This window comes from Fusarium pseudograminearum, chromosome 1 (assembly GCF_000303195.2).
Source record: "Fusarium pseudograminearum CS3096 chromosome 1, whole genome shotgun sequence".
In the NCBI taxonomy this organism is placed as follows: Eukaryota; Fungi; Ascomycota; class Sordariomycetes; order Hypocreales; family Nectriaceae; genus Fusarium; species Fusarium pseudograminearum.
Window position 1 is genome coordinate 6,397,536 of NC_031951.1, and position 17,740 is coordinate 6,415,275.

At 49.4% G+C, this 17,740-nt stretch overlaps 5 protein-coding genes across 5 annotated transcripts, besides 1 other annotated feature; 2 read left to right on the forward strand and 3 right to left on the reverse strand.

The window, feature by feature from the left end:
* Nucleotides 1–2,144: 2,144 nt before the first annotated feature.
* FPSE_09188 (uncharacterized protein) lies at nt 2,145–3,973 on the forward strand (the record flags this gene model as incomplete). The annotated part of the gene is made up of 7 exons (XM_009262305.1): nt 2,145–2,153; nt 2,215–2,424; nt 2,484–2,778; nt 2,835–3,466; nt 3,736–3,771; nt 3,883–3,913; nt 3,966–3,973. The coding sequence occupies 7 exons, from the start codon at nt 2,145–2,147 to the stop codon at nt 3,971–3,973; spliced, it is 1,221 nt and encodes a 406-aa protein (XP_009260580.1).
* Nucleotides 3,974–4,077: 104 nt separating this feature from the next.
* FPSE_09189 (uncharacterized protein) lies at nt 4,078–5,911 on the reverse strand (the record flags this gene model as incomplete). The annotated part of the gene is made up of 4 exons (XM_009262306.1): nt 4,078–4,566; nt 4,628–5,362; nt 5,421–5,663; nt 5,876–5,911. 4 exons carry the CDS (start codon nt 5,909–5,911, stop codon nt 4,078–4,080), a joined length of 1,503 nt encoding a protein of 500 aa, XP_009260581.1.
* Nucleotides 5,912–6,672: 761 nt separating this feature from the next.
* FPSE_09190 (uncharacterized protein) lies at nt 6,673–8,666 on the reverse strand (the record flags this gene model as incomplete). Its single annotated transcript, XM_009262307.1, has 12 exons — nt 6,673–6,956; nt 7,020–7,142; nt 7,200–7,223; nt 7,287–7,469; nt 7,524–7,578; nt 7,632–7,746; nt 7,799–7,886; nt 8,093–8,185; nt 8,237–8,260; nt 8,321–8,515; nt 8,572–8,585; nt 8,644–8,666. The coding sequence occupies 12 exons, from the start codon at nt 8,664–8,666 to the stop codon at nt 6,673–6,675; spliced, it is 1,221 nt and encodes a 406-aa protein (XP_009260582.1).
* Nucleotides 8,667–9,533: 867 nt separating this feature from the next.
* Nucleotides 9,534–11,020, forward strand: FPSE_09191 (uncharacterized protein; the record flags this gene model as incomplete). Its single annotated transcript, XM_009262308.1, has 2 exons — nt 9,534–9,790; nt 9,850–11,020. The coding sequence occupies 2 exons, from the start codon at nt 9,534–9,536 to the stop codon at nt 11,018–11,020; spliced, it is 1,428 nt and encodes a 475-aa protein (XP_009260583.1).
* Nucleotides 11,021–11,609: 589 nt separating this feature from the next.
* Nucleotides 11,610–17,052, reverse strand: FPSE_09192 (uncharacterized protein; the record flags this gene model as incomplete). Its single annotated transcript, XM_009262309.1, has 3 exons — nt 11,610–12,981; nt 13,029–16,733; nt 16,784–17,052. 3 exons carry the CDS (start codon nt 17,050–17,052, stop codon nt 11,610–11,612), a joined length of 5,346 nt encoding a protein of 1,781 aa, XP_009260584.1.
* Nucleotides 17,053–17,528: 476 nt separating this feature from the next.
* Nucleotides 17,529–17,553: a microsatellite.
* Nucleotides 17,554–17,740: the final 187 nt, after the last annotated feature.

Below are 17,740 nucleotides of genomic sequence, written 5' to 3' on the forward strand. Positions count from 1 at the left end.
CCTGGCCCGGGATTAAGGGTCTCAATGTACTTGCTTGGCCAATAAGGCTCACGCCTAAACGGCGTTTAGACGCCAATCAGAGCATCTACGATGGCCAGATGTGCAAGAGCTATCCCAAAGTACCTATGTTAGTCTAGTGACTTCTGTAGCGTCTCAATGATAATAATGGGGGCATGTCAAGTATGTGTCTACGAGACTAAGTCTGGGCTGCATTGATTCAGTGTGAGTTTCTGGTTCTTGGGTTCAGGCATGATTGGTTAGAATGAAAGTGAGACAATGTTCCCAACCAGACGGCCAACCTGGCACAACCCTTCCCCAGATAAACAAGAGCAATACTACAGTAAATTTATCCAGGCTGTCGGAAGACTTTCCTTTCCAATGGAACTAGAATTATGCTCCAATTGAAAATTCTGTGTCACCACTCCACTGATATGTAAATGCACTACGACTTGCGACATACGAAGGATCCAATGTAAACTTTCTCGCTATACACGGTCCTATCGCTTGTTCATTTCGAGGACATGGGTCATTGTTAAAGCGGGACGGGCCAGGATACAATTTGTAACGTTGTGTTCAGAAAGGCAGTCATATTCACATGCATTGGCCCCTTGTCTTCCTCTGCACGTCGCCGGAATTATCCATAGAGCCTGAGAATATGTAGGAATACTCCGTACAGGCGGAGTACATACTGAAGCTGCATTAGATGGTATGAGATCTAGGCCCAAATATCCACGCTCCATAGGTACTGTGGGAGCTTTATGACCAGGAGCAACGACCAACTTGAAGGGCTCTATCCTATCTAGTTAACTATGTATCGAGATTTTTTTACTATATGGATACACCATGTGTAGAGCAAACTCTTAAAAGTCCCTCCGACTTACTACCACACTACCAGGGCAGGTTCTCGTATTGGGAAAGCATCTCTTACATGCCTACTTGCATGCCCACCCACAGTAAGAGGTGTCAAGCTTTGTGCTTGTGGAGTCCTACCACATCCACACACACACACACACCTAGGTTTCGGGTCTAAGACTTCAGCATCACTTTGTTCAGCTAATAGCTGTAGCTGAACTCAAGGTTACTGTTCTGTGTCTATTGGAAATAGACGATACAGACGTACATATGCCACTATACTGTTATTAGTTGGTTTGGAATCGTAAACTTAAAGCTCCACAAGCTGCGGACGTAGTAAGCAGATAGTAGTATGTGTTAATTCCCTCAGCTCCCCCGTCCTTCCCATAAATGCCTGCCTACTCATATCAGACTCTTACAAGGTTTCATACATCAGAGAGAGCCCTCTCGAGCAACAAGATGTCTTGTTTTTCCTGCCTATAGAAAGAATTTGCGCACCGTTTTGGTGACTAATAGGTTACCTAGTTTAGTAGTTATTTTGGATTACAAATGGTGAACGTGCATACAATGGATGTCTGACATCTCCTGATATGCAATGCAGAGCCACTGAAGCTTGCATGTGTGCAACGTGTATCTAGGAGATGTATTACAAGGTCCGTCGGCGCAGGATCGACAACCTTGAGGTTTGAGGATATTCAGACTGCCGGCTTACTATTGCACGTTCGGGACCGGATGAGATTGGCCTGGTCAGGCTTGCCAGGGTCATGATCGGGAAGTGGATTGGAATGAAGCCATTTAGGTCCCTGATGAGGAAAGGCGGGGTTTGAGACCTCCCTGAAGCGGCAATAGAGGCGGCTTCGACTGCGGCACAGCAACGCTAAGGCGGAGCTGCCGAAGCGGCTCATCGAAGCCGGCTCCTGCACCCGTCGTCAACGAGTTTATGGAAGCTGTGACATTATACTGAAGATTGAAGGATGCCTAATTGTAGATGCTAGGTATGCCTGGCCTGGTTCGAGCGGATGCGTGACATCGCTTACACCCTTGTAGAGAATCCTTCTACTTCGGAGTACACTTCTAAGAATGAAAGAGGCAGACACGTGTCGGATGATGGAATTTTTTATTGAATTGCACTGAACAGTTCAGATGACATATATGTATTGAAGAGTAATCCTATAGTAGGTGCTAGCCTAGACATTGTCTTAACATACAGTGTCCAACTGACATAATCATCCTGGGACTAGACAACAACACTGTCAACAGATCGTCAAAACAACCCTGCCCGGAGCAAAAGCATGGAGCTCGTAAGTTTAACATCAATGCGTTTTCGCCAGGGTACCTATGCTAATGGGGTTCATTGTGCAGCCAACATATGCCGTTTCACAATCTCTATTGGCATCACGATCTGTCTCGTCCCCACGTGGAGACCAGCCGGTACGAGCAGCAACAAACGGAACCCAAGGTCAAGGTCAAGGTCAAGATGGTCAAAATTTGACAGGCAAAAGAAAAAGGACAAACCCTGGATATCCCTCAAGAGAATCTCCAAAGGGGTCCAGCTCAAGGTGCAATGGACTTGTAAGTCTTCAAGTCCACAAACATTTGTACTACAACTCAACTCACATCGTATTCTGCAGACACAATACGCAGTTCCAGCATCTTTTCAGTCACCGCAGATAGTCCAATATTCCCCTCCAAACCAAATATTACGAACCCCGCCATCCAACGACGTTGATGACCAGTTGTCTGTGAACTCTCGATCAGAACCAGTGTATCCAACACTCGGAGTCCCTGGGGCTGTCAGACAAACACAAGAGCAATTGCAATTGCACGCTGCCAGAATACCGGCGTCTCATTTCCTAAATAATGTTCCCAACTTTGGATATCACTCAACTGACAAAGATGTTGCCATGAAGCAAAACTACTTCTCGGGTGAGTATACCCCTGCTTACACGAGTGCCTCCCCATTGACATCGCAACCTTCGCAGACTCGACTTTCTTTCCAAGCCCGGCCATTACAGATACATGGGGAGAACTGCCTGCTCCGGATCTATCTTGGGAAACTACTACTAGGCCACACAGTCCTGGAAACAGAGCTACACCTACGGTCGACAAACATGTGTCGGTGTCGGCTTTTGAAGCGGCACTAGAAACAGGCGAGCTCGCATCGGATAGGAGTATTCAAAACGCATACAATGCTCCCAGCACCACGGGAGATAACCATCTCGAAACTCTGGTTTCTATTCAGGATGGCTTATCACAAGTTTTAAAGGCTGTTGAAGCAGCTGGCTTTGATAGCCTGGACAGTGCCGTCATCGCATACTACCAAAGATCATCCAAAGGCAACGAATGGCTCCGACAGGAACAGAGACTGAATCGTATGCGACGGTTACCTGTTCTCTTGAAGGAGCTCCATCTTGCAGCACAAGGCTGGGGTCAGTGGGAGCGGAGGAACTTCCAGGAGCAAATCATCAAGAGCACAGAGGACATTCTCTTTGCTGAGCTACAAGACCATCTTGCGACGAGGCGGAATTCTCCCCATGCCTCACCATGCAGTATTGAGCAGAGAAGCCAAGCCCGTCAGCACATGATGGAACATGACGCAGATCCAGAAGCTGAGGTAAGCCAACAAGAAGCATCAAACGCACCATGCAGAACGTCGATCATGCTGACTACAAGTACAGCTTCCCAACACATGGACCTTGCTTACATCTCTTTCGACAAGATACAGCACCATAGCTTCTCAAGACTTGCAGTCTGATATGCCAAGATTGGTCAGCAAATTTCTTGCAGCCGGTTCTGAATTGAATAGTTGAAGCGTTAGGTTCTAGAATTATTAAATATTTACGTGAATATACGCACTGGTAGATTGCATGTACCAATGTATAGTTTTATGATACATCACATGGGACCGAGGGCATTCCTGTACGGCCGCCAATTTCGTATGCAAAAGTGATTACAGTGCTTAGAATATGTACATCCTGGTATAATAGAGCTAGATAAAGACAGGGCCTGGACAAAATGGCATTGTACTAGGCTGATGAAATGCTACACGTCAACTTGCTCTGTATGTTGCAATGACCAGCCCGCGTCCACCCATACTAATACTACCTATGTAGTATATTGAAAAGACTAGGGCTCCGGCTTACAGTTCAAAAAAAATAAAAAGTAGTAAAACATTCAAGCACTAGTACAATTGAACAATTGGTAATTTTGATGATTTGGCAAGACTCATTCCAATTGAGTAGAAGTCTGCACATTATATTCATCTTCAATCTCGACAGAGTTACCCGTCGAACGATTTCTATTCATCGCCTTATTTTCTCTACCACCATCACGACTGCTATCTTCATGGCCTGTCCGTATACCTGTAGTTTGAGGGAAAACTTGTGCCCACAACCAAACAGCCTGATTGAAAACACGTTCGCATGCCGACGTGTCTGCCCGTCCATTGCCTGTCATTTGATCCATGGCAAGCTCATCGACGATTGACTTACAAACGTCCACAAACTGGCTAAAGTTTTCCGACTTCCAGTTTTTGATGAATGCTTCCCTGAGGGCGGTTGTGTGTCTATCTTTACGTATTGTTTGGCCGCTATATGCACCTGGCGATGCACTCGATGGCAAGCTGTAGGATGGAAGTGAAAATGAGCTCCGTTCCTGTGTTGGCATCGGTTGGGCAACAAATGAGCCAGCGTATGAGAAGGAATTGTAGAAGAGCTAAACGCGTGTCAGGTCAGCCTGCAGTCAAGTCAAAAGCATCAATCATGAATCAGCTTACAATCTCGACAGCCCATAGCAATACCATGCCCTCGAGTAATGTGGCAGACGCACAGGATGCGCTGTTGAACAAATCGATGAAGCTCTTGGTAGCTGGCCTCGGTTCATCCAAGCCCACTTCGAGTCCATACTCGCGCTTGGTAGCTTCAAGGAATTCCAGCTCTTTTTTCATGTTAGTGACTGCAGAGCAAAGCAGGTCCAGACACCGGAACGTTGAGTCGTGTTCCAGATTCCCGGTTTCTGGTATACGGATCTTGCCTATTAGCGCTCCAGTAAAAGGCACAAGTGATCGTGAGATGTATCCAATCTGGGCCAGCCATTGATTGAAATCATTCTCACTCAGCGATCCGGAGCCTGCATGTGCCAGGAAGCTATGTTGAACAGCATTGGTCAATAAATCATCAGACTGGTCCAGTAAGTGCTGGGCCAACGAGGGCGGTTCTGGGCGTTGAGATGCACGAGATGGCTCAGGCCGTGAACAGGGACCGACTGGCACCGTTCCGCTTGGAGGATGATTTGAAAGATGACGGACCATGAGGTCAGGATGTGGTCGGGCACCATTCCAAATCGCGGGAGGTTGGTGTTGCTGCACGTTGTGAACCAGGCTTCCGCTTGCCATCAGCTCTTCCCCCTCATCTGTCGCAAGAAAATCCTTGCATTGCGTCAAATGATCTGCTTGCCGAGTTGCATTTTTCGCTCGAACGAAGCCGCAGCTTCTGCATCGGACTCTTGCACACTGCTTTCAGTCAGACAATTGTTCAAAGGTTCCTTGTCGGTATGCATGTTGGTCACACCTTGTGATCAAGACTATCATCAAAGAACTCATCAAAGTACTTGCTCATGTCAAGCGTTGATCTTATCCGTTGCATGGTAGGGACTTCTTGATCTGGCCTCAAATCGAGATTCGAGTTGTCAAAGCCGTAAGAGTCAGCAAAGGCTCTCCTACCAGTGGCGTTGTATGGGTTTGTTGGAGCCAATTCTTGACCATTCCCTGCCACCCTCCACGCCACGTATTCCGGGCAATTCTGGAGGTGCCCCTGAAAGTCTTGTCAGTCTGGCTTGAGCGATCAGAATTGGGGTCCAAAAGATCCTGACCTTTTTGCGGCTTAGCACTTTTGCACTTCCTTTCCAGCGTTTGCAGTGTAAGCATTGAACGGTGTCTCCTAGATTGGGACTATCGACGGGTCCAAACTGGGACATCTCTTAACGACTGTTCTTCCGAGACTCCATGGGCTTGCATGGTACATACCTGATCGTGTGTGTAGGTGTCTGCTGGGCGGGGCATGGTATCCTAGAGACGATCTAACGGCTTAATCGATGAGGGGATGGATTTATATCGTGTCAATTACAAGATTATAGACCTTGGCTGTAAGTGTAAATGTAAATGTACGTGCACTTATAAAAGGGCCGTTCCGTTGCCACAACTAGAGCAGAAGGAAGGGGTGGGTCGATTGAGGAAGACTAGGTATGCAGTATGTAGGCTAGGTAGGTAGCTTTCAATATTTGATGCAGGTGAACCTAGCTAGCTATCTAGCTGCCGTCATGGCCGATGTAATAGTAACGGCTGGTTGTGTTATTTACCTGTTATTACAAATGATCCTCGTACATTAGCGGATACTGCCGTTACGGGTATCAAGTGCCGTTGTCAAGCATTAATTAATCCTAGGGCTGCTAGTGTGAGGATTGTCATCCTTGTCCGTTCGGTTGAGGTTCGGTCAACCATGTGTAACTGGTGAACTGACCGTCTATTCTCTTCTCTCTTCCGGGCCTCCACCTCGCACTCCTCATCACGAATCAGAGTCCTGCAGGCTCGAGCGTTGTATCAGCTAGGATGGCAACATCAGGTTAGGCTCATATTGACCGGGTACACATATCTCAACGGATAACAAACGGTTCAACTTTTCCAAACCATGACAACTATAATCGTGGGCGTCACATTTGGATAATTTAACAGTATTGGTATTTTTGGTCTGTCTTTAAATGCGAGAATGGACTGCTGTACAATACGAGTTGAGTTGAGTTTTGTTTTCATCTTCCACTTCAACTCTAAGGGGCAAGAGGCTCGCCGTCCTTGATCTTCCTGGCGCCGTACTTCTCGAGGCGGATACCCTGGATGGCGATAAATCCAGTGGTGTCCTGAGGAGTCCAGTTCATGTCGAGGGTGTCCATGCTGCTCTCGTCCTCGGAGTAGAGGTTGGAGGTCTCGCTGGATCGTCCGACGACGTAGGCGTTGCCCTTGTAGGCGACAAGGCTCACCTTACCCTCAACCTGGCGCTGAGAGAACTTGATGGCGTGCTCGACAAGCTCACGCTCGGGGCTGAAGTACATGCCTGTTGTGGAGTTAGAACATCAAGACTGGGTGCTATATGTGAGTTTGGCTTAAGATAACTGACCGTTGTAGATGCAGGCAGACCAGTCCTGAGTAAGACGGTCACGGATGGCTCGCACCTTGGAGTCAAGGACAAGTCCCTCAAGGTCGATGTGGGCCTGTCGGAGGATGGTGAGACCGGGGGTGTCTATGGAACTGGTGTTAGTGGTGTCTCTAAGTGACTGAGCCAAATCTCGTCACATACCGTAGCAGCCTCGGCTCTTGAGACCTAAACATTGTTAGCAAATGATACAGTTGCCGTTCAAATCATTCATATTCAAGGTGCACTCACCAATGAATCGGGACTCGACGATGTCGACACGTCCAATACCGTTGATTCGGCCGATCTCGTTAGCCTCCTTGAAGATCTCGAGAGATCCAGTGATGGTCTTGCCGCCAACCTCGAGCTTAACGGGAACACCCTGCTCGAAGTGGATAACGAAGGGGGTAGGCTCATCGGGGGCCTTCATGGGGTCTAAAGATGGATGTCAGTATCTACTGGTCCTGGTGGCATACAAGCCCGACTTACCAACAGTGCGCTTCCACATGTCCTTGGGGGGCTCAAGCTCGGTTTGCTCGAGAATCTGACATGGTCAATACGGTACACGGAACATCTAGGAATTACAGGGAAGCTTACACCAGCCTCGTAAGAGCAGTGGATGATGTTGTCGTCCATAGACCAGGGGGCCTTGGGGGTAGAGCTGACGGGGATGTTCTGCTCGGAGGCGAACTTGAGCAGATCGGCACGTCCACTATACGGTCGTCAGCTTGGTCGCGAGCGAGCAATTGGGGAGAGTAACGAACGCGAATCGGTTGTAGAACTCGGGCATGCGCCAGGGGGCGAGAACCTTGAGGGTAGGGTCGCAAGCCTTCCATGCGAGCTCGAATCGAACTTGACTAGAGAGATGTAAGTACTATGTCAGAGCTATGTTGAAAAGAGAGTCGTACTCGTTCTGTAAACGTTAGTTAGCATAAGAAACTTGACTAGTGGAATTGATCAACTTACACCCTTGCCAGTGCCTAAAGAGATAGGAAACTCATATTAGCAAGTTCTCCATGTAGAAAGCTAGCTCTCAAATTGAGCAAAAGGTCGCTTACATCCGTGGCTGAGAATTGTGCAGTTGTGCTCCTTGGCGACCTTGACCATAGCCCTGGCGATGACGGGGCGAGCAAGACTGGTTCCGAGGAGGTCTTCTCCATGTTAGTTGGTTTAGGATATATGAGTCGGATATCGCATCTTACATCGGTCCTCGTAGATGGCATTGCCTGTAGGGTTCGAGTGTCAGTGAGCTGTTGAGCAGCCAGAACGAAAGGGGTCGGACGTACACTGGACAGCAGGCCAGACAAGCTCGTCGATAAGCTCCTGCTGAACATCGAGGATGATCATGCGCTCAGCGCCGAGCTTCTCAGCCTTGACCTTGACGGCGTCAAAGTCCTCCTCCTGACCACAGTCGGCAAGGAAGCAGACAACCTGGTAGCCCTGGAGGACCAACCATCGGAGGATGGTGCTGGTGTCAAGACCTGTTATATCGTGAGCATCGAAGCTATGGCCTCATGTTGAAGCTTGCTCAACTTACCACCAGAGTAGGCACTGAATTGGGTTAGCTACCTATCTACCAATTGACTGTCACAGCAGCTGGGGGACTTACAGGCAAACACGTTCGGGAGCCATTGTGATGATTTCTTGGTATCAAAATGCGACCTGAATAGGCAAGTACGAGAGATGGACCCAAAAGTTGATATTGGGCAGAATGGAAGTCGGCAAGGTGCGGGCAGAGCAGAACCTTAGAATAGTATCTCCAGCTCCGATGACGGCCCCCTCCACTCGAGTCATGTTTCTTTTTTGTGGGGGCTCCTCGACATTATCAGGGCCTTCCAACCCTACCCATGTCTCAGGCTCGAAGGTTTACTGGGTTTACTGGAGGTATTGATTGCCTATGGAGGTTGTTGGGTGGTGAATGAATCGTGTAAAGATATCTTTACATCATTGCAAGTCGTGCACGTCCTTACCTTGTGTTCCCAGTCAGTACTCGGATTGAGTCTGGATATCATCATTAAGCTACTCGTCTTGGGCGGAAACAAGACAGTTTCAATTCTACAAATGAGGATCTATCATCTCAGCATTTCTCTTCCATGACACGACCATACCCATATCATCTAAGCCCAACGCCACTGCTATATAACGTCCCCTTCCCATGAGCAAGAAAAAAAAAAAGACCCCTCAAAAGGCGGGAGCTTAAAAGATTAGTAGCAGTAGCAGTAGCACCAGTGGTGGGGGATTATCAGTGACGTATAAGCAGATAAGCCCAGCACCCCGCAGTTAAAGGGCCCGCGTGATAAGCGATAAGCCGGCCTCAAGCGATAAGCCGCTGAACTTCCGCGACCTTCTCCACATATTTCCCCGGACACACGGCGAGTCATCCAAGCTTGGTATTCATACATCAACAGATCAGCATAGACTGCATCTTCTGTTTCAAGGGCGCATATCAAAAGGAACAAGATTTCTTAGCGCCCAGCCCGGCTGGTTCAGTATGCTACCATGATTACTTCTTCCGCAAGGTCAATTCGGCATCGCATGCCTACCGCTTCTGTAATTCTCCGGTCATATTCTCATCCCAGCTCACAACGATGTATATCTCAATGGAGAGGACCAAGACAGTCGCAATGGGTCTACAGAAACATAGGCACTGTCGCAGTGTCAAGACGGAGTATACATTCTCAAAAGGTAACAGACGATGAAATTGCGACTCTTGCCCGTCTACACCAACATCCATTGTGCCTAGCAGACCTGGTGAGGTATGTTTCAACACAACCACTTTCATCTGCATGAACTAATCAAATCTAACCCCATATAGACACGGCCGTCCACCTCTTTCATCCGAATCTCTTCTCTCTTCCGCCAACTTCGCACTCTCCCTCCTCCCAGTGCGCCTCGCCCACCGCATCCAAGCTCTACGCAACCTCCCATACATCGTCGTCGCGAATCCAAACATCTCCCGCATATACAACAACTACCTCCACTCTCTGTCCATCCTCCTCCCATACTGGCACGCGACTCGCGAAGGACGACCAATCTCAACACAAGAGGATGAAGTACACTTCACCAATGTCCTTGCCGAGCTCGTGGCGACGCATACGGATACGATCCCCATTCTCGCAAAGGGCTTTCTAGAATGTCGACGATACATATCTCCCGATGAGGTAACTCGATTCCTCGATCAGCACCTCCGCGCTCGAATTGGTACACGACTTATTGCAGAACAACACATTGCGCTGCACTTTAGCTCCCAGCCGCATTTCGACCCGAGTGCCAGTCCGACGCCGTGCCCTGAACATCCTTCATACATCGGAGTTATTGACACAGCTCTTCGTCCAGCGCAGATAGTGGAATCATGCGCTGGTTTTGTTGCCGATATTTGCGAGCTCCGTTATGGAGTACGACCCCTCCTCTACATCCGCGGCGAACCAGACACGACTTTTGCATTCGTGCCTATGCATCTCGAATACATCGTCACTGAGCTTCTCAAGAACGCTTTCCGCGCTACTATCGAGAACAGATCCAACGAACCCGTTATCGTCACCATCGCTCCGGAGCCAGCTCTACCTAAAGAGTCTTCGACGTCCAATTCAAGCCCATCTGCGGAGAACAAACAAAGTGACACGAACAGTGACGCCATTCGTCCTCTCGATGACAACGCTCCGGGTGTAACAATCCGTATCCGCGACCGCGGTGGCGGCATCCCGCCAGAGGTCACCCCAAATATTTGGTCATACTCGTTTACAACTTTTTCCGACGACGTCGACGACTTCCCTGGAGACGCCAACGGCAATGACGGTGGGCTCAGCGCCATATCAACCGCTAGTACCGGTGGCAGCTCCATCGCCGGTCTTGGCTACGGATTGCCCCTAAGCAGGGCGTACGCGGAATATTTTGGTGGGGGAATTGCGGTACAGAGCCTGTATGGATGGGGAACAGATGTGTACTTGCGTTTGAAGGGCGTAGGAAACTTGGATAAGCAGCAGTAGATAATGATTCCAATTTGGATGTAAGCGAACGACTTAACAAGTTACTGTGGTACAGCGACATGAGAATCAGCCAAGAAATGCCAGAAGGTAGAATAATTCAATGATTGATCAATTATCAAGCTCAACTTGGGATCACCGTGAGCGAACCACAATGTCAATCAATATTGACACTCATAATACTTCAGTAGATCCGACAAGTCAAAGGCACAACAAATAAAGTCAATTTGGCAATAGATAGCATTAACGTATAAGTTATTTGAAAACCAATTGCGGTCCCAGCCAGCCATTGTACCATTAAGAGATAATAAGAGATGTAAACATTTTTACAGTAAACCAATAGTATAAAATTTCCAAGGAATGACTCCTATTTCTGCCCATTAATATCATCAAAACGCCTGCCAGTATTCTCACTTCCTCGTTTTTAAGAACACCTATGTTTCCATCATGCTCTAGCTTTTCGCCAGCAACTTTGCCCAAGAACAAGTACAAGACGTTGCTGCGACACGCTGTGTAAACCCACTACAAGGTATGTACCCAAGATTAGAGTATAAAAACAGTGACAAATTTCCAAATTTCTCTAATATTCAAATCACATGTTCTCGAGCTCATGGTCGATCTGTCGATCCATAAATGTGCGGCGCTCGCCAACAAGCTCGGTCTGAAGACGTTGTTCCACTAGGGCACGGACTTGCTTCTTGGTCACGGTATCGAGGTCAACCTCACAGAGGACAGAGCGGATTGACTCGACGATAGCCATGTCAGTGGGGCCACCTTGACCATGCTGGAAGTCGAATGACGACTGTGATCGCATAGCATCGGGCATAGGAGAGCGAGAGCCACTGCTGAAGCCAAGAGCAGTTCCTGATCTGCTGTGACCACCGCCAGCAGCAGGGGAAAGGTTGGCCTGGCCACGAAGGTTGGCAACACCAGGGTGCTGTCCAGGGTAATCTTGGTATGGTGACTGGCTGCGCATGTCATGGACACCCGTACCCATGGACATCATGGATTGGCGGTGCTGCATGGGTGATTCTTGGAAGCCCATGGTGGATGTGCGGCCGTTGTTGAAAGCAGGGGAAGGAGGCATGTAAGTGTTACGACCGGGCATGCCAGTCAGAACAGAGCCCTGGGGACCGGCAGAGTACACAGACTTGATCTCATCAAGCTCGTAGTTGTCACCGTAAGAGTAATCAGTCTTCTCCTGGTAACCGCCACGACGTCCAGGGAGGTTGTTGGCCATGGCGTAGTCGTCCCAGCGTTGCAGAGGAATAGAGCGAGGATCGAAGCCCTCATCGTCAACAGCAACGACCTGCTTGTCACCCTTCTCTCCAATGACGATACGAGTGTTACCCCACGAGAAGTTATCCTGGTTCCAGAAGGAGTAGAGGGGAAGAATGAAGGAGTAGATAGGGAAAGCAAGGATGTAGATAATCATCCATCCGATGTGTTGCCACTGTCTCTTGAGAATAAAGATGAGAGCCTGAAGACCGTAAACGGCACCAATCATAGCAAGAGAAATGTAGGGAATGGGTCCAGTGCCGGTAGCCAAGATGTAGATGAGGTAACCAATGTAGACGGTGGTTGAGGGGAGAATGATGGTACCGAAAAGATCAATAAACACAACGAAGCGCATACTGAAACAGCAGAAACCACAGAGCTCCTTGAGTTGCATAAGTTCAACCAGGTTGTGGATGGTCGAGTTGATCCATCGTCGACGTTGAGACAACAAAACACTCCAAGATTCAGGAGCAGCAGTCTTACACTGAGCATCAGGGATAAACTTGTAGGACATCTCGGGGAAGTACTTGGTCATCAGGGTAGTGAGATAACGATCCTCACCAAGAGACAGAAGATTCTTCTTGTGGAGGGTGTCGACATCGCAAACACTGTAATCCTTAATGACACCATCAGAGATAATCAGGGGCTTGCCCTTGTCAACACTTCGAAGACGGTACATGGTGAAACTGGGACGAGTTAGCTAAATCAAAAACATTAGGGTCAAGGGACTTACCATCCAGGCAAACAAGTAACACTGCCGAAGAGAGACTCAAAGGCCTTGGCAAGATGATGAGAAATGAAGTACTCGTAAACTTGGATCATTGTCCACCAAGTCTTTTCATCGTTCTCCAGGGCAGTTTCACCACAAATACCAGCAATCTTTGCGTCGTGGGCACAGGCGGCAACAAGACGGTTCAAGGCGTCTTCCTCAACGCAGGTATCGGCATCAATCATAAGAAGGTACTCGTACAATTCGGGGTCCACACCAATAATGTTGTTGACCTGATGGAACATCTCAAGCTCGAGAGGAGACATAGGAGCGCGATGATGGACACGATTGAGGAAGCTCATGAGGAGAATCTGCGAGTCACGCTTTCCACGGTTACCAGGCTTAGACTTGGTCTGTTCAGACTCCTTGCCAACCTTAACGACAACGATGTACGGAACAACGTTGCCCTCGAACTCGTACAGACCAGAGTAAACTTTACCGTAGTTGAGCTGCTCGGCACTATTTCCAACAGACTTGAATGGAAGCGCGGGAGGATCAACCTTGGGATCAACACCGAGAATGTCGAGAACAATCTTGGGTGTAGGACGATCGTTGCCTTCACCGACGACGACACCATCACAGATGACACAGATAAGTTTGCGCTTGTTGTCGTACTGAAGAGCCGTCAACGAGTCCAATGCCTTTCGAAGAGAATCTTCACCCTCAGTGTAGACGGGCACCTGGCAGATGACAAACTTATCCTGGGGCGAAGGACGTCGCTTGGAACCAAACTGTAGAGCAGCAAGGAACTTGACAGCGGTGACGATACAGATGATGATAGCGAAGGCCAAAAGGAGCCAGTTGTTGACACGACATCGGGGAGAGTCACGGAAATCGATGATACCCTTGTACGCAATGTTTTGAATGCACTGCCAACTGTTCTTAAGGTTGGCGGCCACAGTCTCGTTCTTTGCGTTGGAAATGAGAAGGTCGAGATCCTTCTTGATGTTGGTACCGGGGCTGTTCTTCCATAAGTTGACCATGTCCTCGTTCAAGAACTTGTAGGTATCGAAGTTGTCGTTGACGTCTAGGGTGTGCAGATAATCCGTAAGATCATAGATCTGGTTGCCGTACATGACCCATGGATGCTGTGAGCTGCCTGTGCCCTGGCTCTTAACGGTGCCTTCTCCCCAAACAAGATCACCATGGTAGTATTCCTTGATCTTGGGCTGGAATGTGGTCCAGAACCAGTCAGCGTTGTGAAGGGCACTGGTGCGGTCGCGAGTGTAGAACCCAGAAATATGCTGAGCAAGCGGGTTGTTCAGAGTCTCGTTGTAGGTGAGTTGAACAGTCTCCTTGATGCCGAGGCCTCTGCAAGCTCTGTTCAGGGGAGGCATGAAGTAGTTATCCATAACCATACCAGCAAGGGGCAACATGTTCTGCTTGGTGGTCTTAATGCTGGTATCACTGTGCTGCTGTCGCCAGAAGTCGGTGATATCATAAACCTTGCCAAAAATAGCAACCCAGAAAGCATCCTCATCTTCTGCATGACCAGCAACCTCCTTGACGTTCCATGCCTTGTTGGCGTTGGGACATAATAGCTTTCCGAAACCGATAATCCAGAAGATAATCATGCCGTTAAGGAGGAGGATAATGAAGAATAAAACGAGCTTTTCACGCCAAGCCATACGGACATCGGGTCGTCGCATGCGTCCAATAAACTTGAGAAGAGGTGAAGGAATCCAGAAAGTCAAGGCCCAAACAAAAGCAACCCAAGCTCGTCGGCCAAAGGTGAGAGGCTTGGTTTCGATCTTCTTGTCCTTGGCAAGATCTCCATCAAGCTTACCAGTAAACTCTCCATCATCGTTATAGAATACCTGTCCCTTGTAGGTGTCACCCTTGTTACCGAGGCCGTAGTCACCGGTCGCGCCCTGAGCATTACGCATGGCAGATGGGGCAATCGAGGGTGCTGATTGAGGGTTCAGGTGAGGGTGTTGGTTGAAAGTAGCCTGGCTCATGTTGCCCTGGCTGAAGTTGCGGGTATGCATGAGCTGATCATTGCTGCCATTCATGCTGTTGTCCATAGCGGGAGCAGGGAAGAAGCCGCTCCCATTGGGTGGGTTGGCTGAGTAGCTCGTGTCAAAACCGGATGTGAACGGATTTTGGCCTATGCTTTGAAGACTATGAGCGGGCTTGATATCGAGCATACTCTCTGCCTCCCACCAAGGGCCCTCGCGGACCCAGATTCGCTCCTTGCCAATAAAGACTTCACCGTTGCTCCAGCCTCTCTCGAGCATCCAAGTCTCGATACCGTCCTTGCCATCCTTACAGCCTAGTGCACCGTAACGACCAACGAACTCGTCAACATCGAAATCGGCTGTGTAGTCGAGACTTCGGTTACGACGGTTAGCCCATTCAGGAAGACGCCAAGAACGAAGCTGTCGGGAAATGGTACCGGCTGACCACGCGGAGGTGATAGCAGGAAGGGTAGCCAAGTTGGCAGGAGAATCGTCTGTGGGATGCAGAGCGAGGTGAAACCAGGCACGGCTAGAGCTCAGAAGACCTGGTAGATCGAAACGACCAGCTCGGCCTAAGTTGATGCCTTGACCCTCGACAGGGAACAACAGCTTCTTCAGGAAGCTGTCTTCCTCAGAAGCGTAGGCAGCCTTCTCCAGAATGACTTCTCGCTTCTCTATATCATGCTGGCGGTCTCGGCCCTGGGGGCCAGTCATGATGCCCAGATCGGGCGCGACGTCAGCAACAGCTTGCTGCATCTCACGAACAACAGAAGATGAAGCAGGGTGGATCTCGACACCATCTTCAATCATCTCAGCGTTGATGCCCAGAGTGTCGTCGAAAATGGTTCGCATAGCCAAGGCCCTGCCGAGAGCGGGTTCGGGGACTTCAACAACAGTGATGGAAACAGTGTCACCATCCTCATTTTCGTTTGGAGTACGGACACCACGACCATCGACAGACTCGTCACCATCTCGAATACGAAGCATCTGAGCAGCAATGGCAGCGTTGGCCTTGGAAATAACCCAGTCAACGAGAGCTTCATACAAGCCAGCAACAAGTGTTCGTCGATCCTCGGTGCTCAGCTGTTGCATGAGAACCTCGGGCTCCATACCAAGAAGACCGCTGACATCTTCGCAGATCTCCTCGAAATCGTCGGAATCGGCGTCGTAGTCGAGAGTGTTGCCAAGCTTGAGAAGTCCAGCCAAGGTGGAGATGAAGTTACGGTGGGCAGATCCCTTGATACCAATCTCCTTGAGTGCCTGTCGGAAGTCGTCGGCAGCGGCACCGTCGTCGGCGGTGATGAGATAAGAAGGAGGCTCGTAAGTACCTGAGCGGGCAAGGAGAGCATACGCTGAAGGCGCCTTGAGGCCTAGAAACTCTCGCTCCGCGGGTGTCGAGGCGGATGTGAGCAGATAGTAGAAAACATCAAAAGCACGGTATCCAGCCTCGGCAGGAACGTTGAGTAATCCATTCTCAGTGTCGATTCCACCTTGAGACAAGGCCAGAGAGGCTCCTGTGACACTTCCCCCCAAACTCAATGTCAGTGTAACGCCGAGTGCGATCTGTCGTGGGGCCGAAGCGTTGTAAGGAGTGACACATCGGAGAAACGGTTGTACAGCCTCCAATGACTTGTAGATGGATGCGGGAATGGCGAACGGGAAGGTGTTCAGGAACGGCACGAGAAGCGAGGGAGTTGCCTGGTGGAGTGAACTATAATGAATTAGCAACGGCGACAATCGGCAATGTCGGAAGAAACATACCCCAAAATAACACATCCATCTTCAGCACGACGCCTAGCATGCTCCCAGGCTCGAGCAGCGAGGGTAGCATCAACAGTAGCGCCAGCTTGAGCAGCTGTGAGCCATGTGTTGACAACCAGACTGGTACCGGCGTCGATCTGATAAGGTTGAGAAGACAGGTAGATGTTGTGGATGGCATTCAGGAGAGTCGTAGTTGACATCTGCTGGGGGGCTTGAGGGCCGCCCATAGCCTCGGAGGCCATCGAATACATGGACATTCGTCTCGCCATGGTCGATGTGAGTGATGCCCTCGATGGGGACAATCACAGAATATTGCACGTTGCGATGTAGATGTAGTACACGGGATTGGGTTTTGGTGTTGGTTTCAACGGCCGAGTCTAAGTGCAACAAGGTGTATGGTGCAAAAAGATATTACGTCGGAAAATCGAATGAGGAACGACAGACGACAACAATTAGATGTATGAGCGAATTGATATGATAGCGATCGACTCCCCAGCAATTGGACGCGGCTGAAAGGCGTGCAGGAAGATGGTCGAATGATGGGATCAAGGTTTCGGTCGCTAGGCAACGCCGCCCTCCTTTTTGCCTGATCGGATGAAGTATCACGGCCTAGGCGACTGTGAATACTGTGCAAAGGGAGGTTGGAGACGGTCAGTAATTAGGATAAAGTAGCGATTGATGAAAAAAGGACACAGCCAAAGCGAGTGAGGCCGGTCAGTGAAGCTGTAGCGAAAACAGAAAACGGCAAGACAAGACAAGACAAGACGAGAGGCTGTAGGCTTTCGTAGAGTTGAAGAAACGACTGGGTCTTGTTCTGTTCAGGGTGGTCTAGTCTGAAGGACTGGCGAGGCAGAGGTAGCAGTAGCGGGCGGCAGGAGGTCGAGCAGTATGGTCTAGTGCGCTTTGTAGCGTGCCCCAGCAAAAAAGGGCGACTCCGAAAATGGATACAGCTGATGA